This window comes from Podarcis pityusensis, assembly GCF_964106645.2.
Source record: "Podarcis pityusensis genome assembly, chromosome: 4".
Lineage (NCBI taxonomy): Eukaryota > Metazoa > Chordata > Lepidosauria > Squamata > Lacertidae > Podarcis > Podarcis pityusensis.
This window is the reverse complement of record NC_138027.1, coordinates 24,676,283-24,683,551: the sequence shown is the minus strand read 5'-3', so window position 1 is coordinate 24,683,551 and position 7,269 is coordinate 24,676,283. Positions and strand designations below refer to the sequence as shown.

The 7,269-nt window shown below is 39.8% G+C and overlaps 1 protein-coding gene across 5 annotated transcripts in view; it reads right to left on the bottom strand.

The window, feature by feature from the left end:
* Positions 1-1,275: 1,275 nt before the first annotated feature.
* Positions 1,276-7,269, bottom strand: part of TNFRSF19 (TNF receptor superfamily member 19) — a 52,449-nt gene continuing 46,455 nt past the window's right edge. For 4 of the 5 annotated variants that reach the window (XM_081004179.1, XM_081004180.1, XM_081004181.1 and 1 more), the window contains 3 exons: positions 5,483-5,585; positions 3,959-4,356; positions 1,276-3,032 (listed from right to left, as the gene is read on the bottom strand). In XM_081004179.1, coding sequence (XP_080860305.1) covers positions 3,966-4,356; positions 5,483-5,585 — 494 coding nt within the window. In that variant the 3' untranslated portion in view covers positions 1,276-3,032; positions 3,959-3,965. The remainder of the gene's footprint in view (positions 3,033-3,958; positions 4,357-5,482; positions 5,586-7,269) is intronic. The other variant, XM_081004183.1, reaches the window with a different exon arrangement.

The window sequence follows — 7,269 nt, the reverse complement described above, 5'->3', positions numbered from 1 at the left end:
CACTGAAATATCCTTCTTCACACAGAGCATATAAAATTTGCCCCTACAAAAGGCACTGATGGCCATTGACTTGGATGCTTTAAAAGAGGAGACCAATTCATGGTGGATAAGCCCATGGATGGCTACTGGCCACAATGGCTGTGTTGTCCCCCCTCTTTCAAAGGCAGTATACTTTTGAATACAAGTTGCTTGGGAATTGTTTCAGATATGCAAGGCACCATTTGATGTTACTGTTATGTATAGGCAAGCGTGAATTCATTATGGGATTGTACTTGTTTGCTCAGAGTTTCATAAGAGCCCCATAACTGTGTGCATCTATGAATGATATGCAAGCAGATCTGCTGCAATAGTCTTCAAATTATTGGCATCTTACAACCCTACTATTCCATGATTCAACATGCTACTTTAGGAAGGGTCTTCAGACACTCTGGGGCTCCTATGTAGATCTTCTCACTGGATATACTTGTTTAAACAAAGGTGCCTGGGGCAAGACTTGTGAAGACTGCTGTCACGAGTTCCACAGAGATGGCTGAGTTGGTCACAGTGGGGAGGGAGGAATGGGCCGAAAGTTCAGAACTGGTTCCTAGAAAGGGGCCTAGGAAGCACTGATCTATATGCTGGGGAGCAAGTGGTCAGAAGAGAGGCCCACCTCAGTGACAAGCAATACCCAGTTTCAGTTAGTACAGTTTGTTTAGTGGGCATGCTACCATACCCTAAAAGTTGTTAGGTGAGTGCACCTGCTCCCTGGCAAAGCCTTCCATTTAAAGTGATGTAATGTGTGCTCAAGGAGACCAGGGCTGTGCATTACAAAATTTTCTCATTAACTGCATTGCTTTTGTATGACAATGATTTATGTGCAGACACGGGTCCTCTTCTAAGTTTCTAGTTGAGAAAAGCAGTTGAAGGCCACAAGCTGAAGAAATGGGAACACAGGATTGTTTCAAATGTTCACCCAAAGTGACAACACAGGACACCAAGTGACTTACTTATCCATCATCACTACCAGTTTGTGGGTGCACATATGCACAGATAGGTTATTATATTTGAGGGAGAGTGTGCATCTTGACACAAAAGATACAAGCACCTCCCTCTCCCCTCCCTGCTTTGCTCCAAATTTGGAAGCAGCAACAAAGGAAGCATGGATCAGTCTTATAGCCTAAAGAAATAAAAACGGACTATAAGAAGGCAGAATCATACTGAGATGGTTTGACATGTTTCTAAAATATAACTATTATTTAGGTGAAGATCTATGTTTGAAACACACATATATACAAATAGTATTTAAATGACTATTTATTAACAAATAGAAAAATATATAAACATATACACAAAGTTGTAATTTACAGTCTTCGTCCACCCCTTTGAATTCCTGCATGTAAAAGAATATTGGGAAAGCATTTTTGTTTGAAAGCAAATAGTATAAAAAATTCAGTGTATGTTTTCTATTGGCATATACAAAATTGCTTGCCATAGGCAACATAATCAAGACCAATTTGGTTGAATCAAACATTTTGTAAACTGCATTTATACAATATGCACATTTTAAAATCCTGTTCTTGCTTCAAACTTTTGATCTTCATTACAATGGGGCACATACCACAGGCCTTTTGAAAGCAGTTTTTAGAGGTAAACAGTAGTCTCCACGCATAGTCTTAACCATTTTGCAGAATACTGAAATGCACATTGGATTATTTTATTTACAAAGTTTACACACATATATGGTTCTTCATGCAAAAAGTATACGTATTATTTGCAGGTTTTCACTAGCGTATAAAAACGTGAATTTTGTAACATTAGTTTTCTAACATAGTATAATTCCATTGGATGTTTGCTTGAAACAACACGTATTTTTTAAGCAGAGGTTGAATGGCCTTCTGTCATGGATGCTTAGTTGGAAGGAGATGATCCTCAAGGTCCCTTCCAACTCTGATTCTATGATTCAGTGAGGCTTGCTTCCCACATTGGTGTGTATACAGGAATACAGCCTTATTTTTTCAATGATACTAAAGGATTCTCCACTAAATATAACACAAAAGTCTTGGTTCTTTGTTTCAAAGTTTAAAAAATATACAGGATATAGTTTAGCCAAAAGCAAACACTTCAAGTCCTCCTGGTATTATTGTGAGAGTCAGCACTACTCAAAAGCATTCCAAATGAAATCAATAGGACTTAAAAGTATTTAGCTTTCCTGCCAAAGTACCCACAGTTTTAGCACGCCATCATAGAAATGCAAAAAAATTATGGGAGAAATATCTGGCTGGGAGTTGGAGTTAACATCTTTTGGCAAGCAAAGTTGCTGCCACATTAGAACTGCACATGTATCTGGGAATATTCATCCCTGAATACAGTGGGACTTAGAATTCTAAGTAAACATGCATAGGACTGCACTGTAAATAGCTGTGAAAAAAGCACTTTAGTATAGTCTTGCAATTTTCACAGCATGTTTTCTCCGCACAAGTATTTATGCATTCTGTACTGTAACAGGCAGATCCCAAGTTCCCAATGAAGTTTCATTTTATTATTTTTAGATTCTTTTTACTGTTGTATATTTGGCCTATTATGTATTGACTCAGTACAGCTCGTTGAAAATCCTGTTAAATGCTTCCTTTTGCCAACAGAAAAATGGACAAACAAACACCTGCTATTAGTAGACACACACACACACACACACACACACACACACACAATTCTATTGCTCTTTATATTTACATAATCTGCTTAGCAGTAAGATCAGTCCACCAAACTTTCCTTGTGTCAATGAGACACAGAAGCTTGCTGTTCAGAAAAGAGACAGAGTAGCATGGATCTGCCTTTGGTCTTTTACCAAGCTGCTCCTTGAAGTTTTCTCATACAGCTGCTGTATTTCAAATGCAACTGCCTGAGAGAGCTTTGAAATGCTGCCAATTTAGTTCAGCTGTTTCTGAAACCTTGTAACATCGAGATCCAGGCCACATTCCATCCACAAGCATTCAAAGAGAAGCACGTTGGGAAGCATTCAGTTTAAAGGCTGCCAAGAAAGGTCCTTTAGATTCCTAAAAGAGAGCAAGATAGCAGGGGTTAGCCATATGCACAAAACCTACAACTGGCCACATTCTAGATGTCACTGTCATAAGAAGATGCCTTTGTCATTTTTATTATTTACTGCTGAACACAAGCTTTTGTATACTAATTATATTCTAATTAATAGGAAAAGTACTTTCAGCCAGTCAATTCCAATCAGAAACATTGGGAAGAAAAATATTTTCAGCCCACAGAGCAAGTCTATACTGCTTCCCCAGCTCCCTCTGGGGATATTCAAAGTGTCTTCTGACAACCCCATCCCATCTCTCTCCTGCTGTCCCCTGCTGGTGGGATTGTCCAGGAATCAGCCTAATCCCCGCAGCAGCCCTCCTAAATCCGCCATCTTGTCACAATCTTATTTAAATTCAGGTCCTATACATTATAAGCCTGCAAATGTATTATACAGTCACATTCTTTTAAAAGTTATAATAAATATAATATTGATATAAAGGGCTTAAGTATTGTTCAAAAATAATACAAGATAACAATTCAAAACAGGAATATGGACTTTAAAACAGCAAGGGAGATCCATATGCAAGTGACGTGGAACCAGTGCTCATCCAGATGAGCCGAGTTCAACTTCAGATGCACAGAAATGATCCATGCCCTCCTCGGGAGCTCTTAGTTGTGAACACGTGATTGGAGCTGTGGTCATTGACTTTAATAGGAATGGCTATGCAAATCAGAGTAAGATTTTAAAAGCGTTAGGAATTTGCATAAATCTGCTTTTATAAAGCATGTAAAATATATACAAGAGGAGGCAGAATTATTAGTGAAGGATCTCTGAGACACCAATTTCAACTAGACAATTTACAAACTATCCTAGATAGCATTAGTAAAAGTTTAATTGATACTACATAGTACTTCACCTGGTAGACAACTAATGTTTTGTTCTTACCTGGCCATCAGTTTATAGAATCACTAACTGTTTTGTCAAGCTCTGTTGTTGACAGTGGTTCAGCAGTTAAGAACTGGTTTAATGAAGCAGTGATACTGGAAGGACTCTTACTGGAAAGTTCAGTTGATTCTGTCAAGCTTCCAAAATGAGACGTTGTAGACATGAACACCCTTAAATCCTGTTCGTTATCTGAATCCACAATGGCTGTTTTTTCAGTCTCTAGGCTGAAAGAATTTTCATCTTCTCCCGTTAGCTCAGGGTATGACTCACAGAAAGAAATACTATCACAGCAAGCTGGATTTTGGATAAGAGGCCAGGCATCTGAAAGATCTCCACAGGTTGAATGTGAAAGAGAACCGAGGAATGCTGGAATCATTTCCCCAACAGAATTAGAATTCCTGCAAGAAGTCACAGGAAATAAAGGACGACTTTAATAAGGTTCAAAAAGTAACACTGCAAATCAAGAACTAGAGTAAGAACTAGTGTTTTTATGTTACTCGTGATTCGCAGGTGTCAACTCTATGGGATCTTGATCCCTTCAGCTCCCCCAATTTAGGGTGGGCAGCCCCTCCAATATTTTATGCAAGTTAGCACTGCTCTCTCTCCCTTGGGCAGCCACCAAGTGTCACCCTCTTTTCCCAGCTTTCCTCCTGACTTTTGGCACCATTTCCAAGTGCGTCTGAACCAGGGCAGCTGGGGAGAGACAGGTAGGCAAGACGGTAAGAGAGGCAGGCCCAGGGGAGAGGCAAGCAGGTGAGTAGGGGTGCGGGGCAGGCGAGGCAGGCAGAAATGTATTGCGAACAGTTGGAGGGGAAGGGGAGGCCTGCACCCAGTTGCATGTAATGGAAGAAGGTGTGCTCCACAGAAGTGTGGGTTGGGGGAAGAAGGGCAGGTGGGGCCCAACAATATTTTGTTCAAAAATGGCAAAATCTGTGATATGCAACCATGTTTCATGCAGCACTCTCAGCTGCAAATGCCTGCAAAGCAAGGTGAGCAAGAGATTTGTATTTTCTCACATGACAAAATCATGCGGCTTTAGTGGTGCAAATATGCAATAGACTTGCAACAGAAGTGCTACATTGCGCTAAGATGTCTGCAACAGAGTCAGCAAGCAATTCTGAAAATTATTGTTTGGAAACACTCTTAGAACTTCAGTTACTGGCAATAACATTTTTCCAAGCAAGGTGTCTGTTAGAATGAGTATGCATAGTATTTTATGGATCAAGTACTAAGAAATCACCTCAGGGTCTTCAAAGGGGTATATGGATACCCACCCAGAAACAGATCATTAACTTCTTTTAACTTGCTAGCATTCACACCACAGAAAGTGGCCCACAACCAGTTTTTATTTAGTGAGCAAAAGTAATAATGATATTGCCATGAATATGAATTTTCCACAAAGCTGGCAGCAAACATGTGTCAATTCAAAGTTTTTCACTTCACTCTTTTAGTTCATTTAATATTTATTACAGGATATAAGAACAGAATAGTTAGCAGCGGACACAAATAAAGGTCCTGAATTACCTTTCATGAAGTGTATTCCGAGAGTGAAAAGGGCAGCTATGGCAGCTGTGTTCCAGGCTACATGTCTCATCACAGCACAGGGATGGAATCAAATGCACTGGTCCTAAAAATAAATAAAACTTTTATCTTAACAGATATAAGATCTTTTGGGAACATGTGTTGGAACACAATGTGCAACAATATTCATATGCACAAGCAGAGCCACTGCTTATAACAACTACTGTGGTACCTCGGGTTAAGAACTTAATTCATTCTGGAGGTCCGTTCTTAACCTGAAACTGTTCTTAACCTGAGGTACCACTTTAGCTAATGGGGCCTCCTTCTGCTGCTGCACCGCCGGAGCACGATTTCTGTTCTCATAAGCAAAGTTCTTAACCCGAGGTACTATTTCTGGGTTATCGGAGTCTGTAACCTGAAGCATATGTAACCTGAAGCGCATGTAACCCGAGGTACCACTGTATACACTTTTTGCGGGGCGGGGGGTGGGAAGCAGGATACTATTAGCATGAGTTACATAAAATTGGTCACCTATGACAAGTTAAAGCTCACAACTGCCTCTGACAACGTGTAGGTCTTTGATGCCAGTTACAGCCCTACGTGTGCTTAAAAGTAATATCTTAACATTTTAAAATTTCATATTGGATTTTCTTTTCAAAAGGTCATTCAGTGTTATTCTGTCTACAACCATGAAGGATGACACCTAGCCATTTCTAGATGAAAGACCACATGAGCCATGTACACAACTATTTAAAGGTTCTCTTTAGCCACACTTAGGGAATATGATTGTAAAGCATAACCATAGCCAGGTCATAGCTAAAGTGGCAGCACTAACCAGATACCCCTGAACAAAATTATGTAGTATATCTTATAAGTTTACAGAAGTACAAAAACTCCCTTGCCCCGCCACTGGCAAAGCAATAACAACAGTCCAATGAGGACTAAGCACGTTTGATGGGCATGGAATGTTGGTGTGGGAGGACTGAAAATCAGGGAACAGGAGGAAATAATGGAGTAACTGGAAACCTGTGCAGGAGAACCACACGCTACAATATTTTGCTGCAGGTTCCACTTGTAGCATATAACGTAACAGCTGTCTCAACATGGCAAACTTTCAGTTTCATTTTAATCAGACACCAGAGACCCAATTTCTTCTTTAATTAAGAGAAGCTGAATTCCAATCCTTAACTGCTAGAAGAAAATCTAATGCACAGTCTCTTAAAGTGCTTGCCAGTAACTTACCGTATTTTTTGCTCTATAAGACTCACTTTTTCCCTCCTAAAAAGTAAGGGGAAATGTGTGTGCGTCTTATGGAGCGAATGCAGGCTGCGCAGCTATCCCAGAAGCCAGAACAGCAAGAGGGATTGCTGCTTTCACTGCGCAGCGATCCCTCTTGCTGTTCTGGCTTCTGAGATTCAGAATATTTTTTTTCTTGTTTTCCTCCTCCGAAAACTAGGTGCGTCTTATGGTCTGGTGCGTCTTATAGAGTGAAAAATACGGTGCGTAGTACTATTATATGCTACAATTTTACTATGATTTCTTTGCCAGATACCGTTTGAAATTACAGCATTCTCCACTAGCCTCTGAAGAAATGTGTTAAAATTTTTCTTTTTTCCCATTCCCTATATTCATATAGAATGTAATTGCTAGGAAAGCTTAAGATGTAAGGCAGGTAAAAATATGCTCCTGAGGATCTACACAGCGAACAGTACACTCCGAAGTAGAATGCCAATTGTTTTTGTTATGTTAGAATATTGAGATCCATGTAGCAATGTTTGGTTACAGAGATT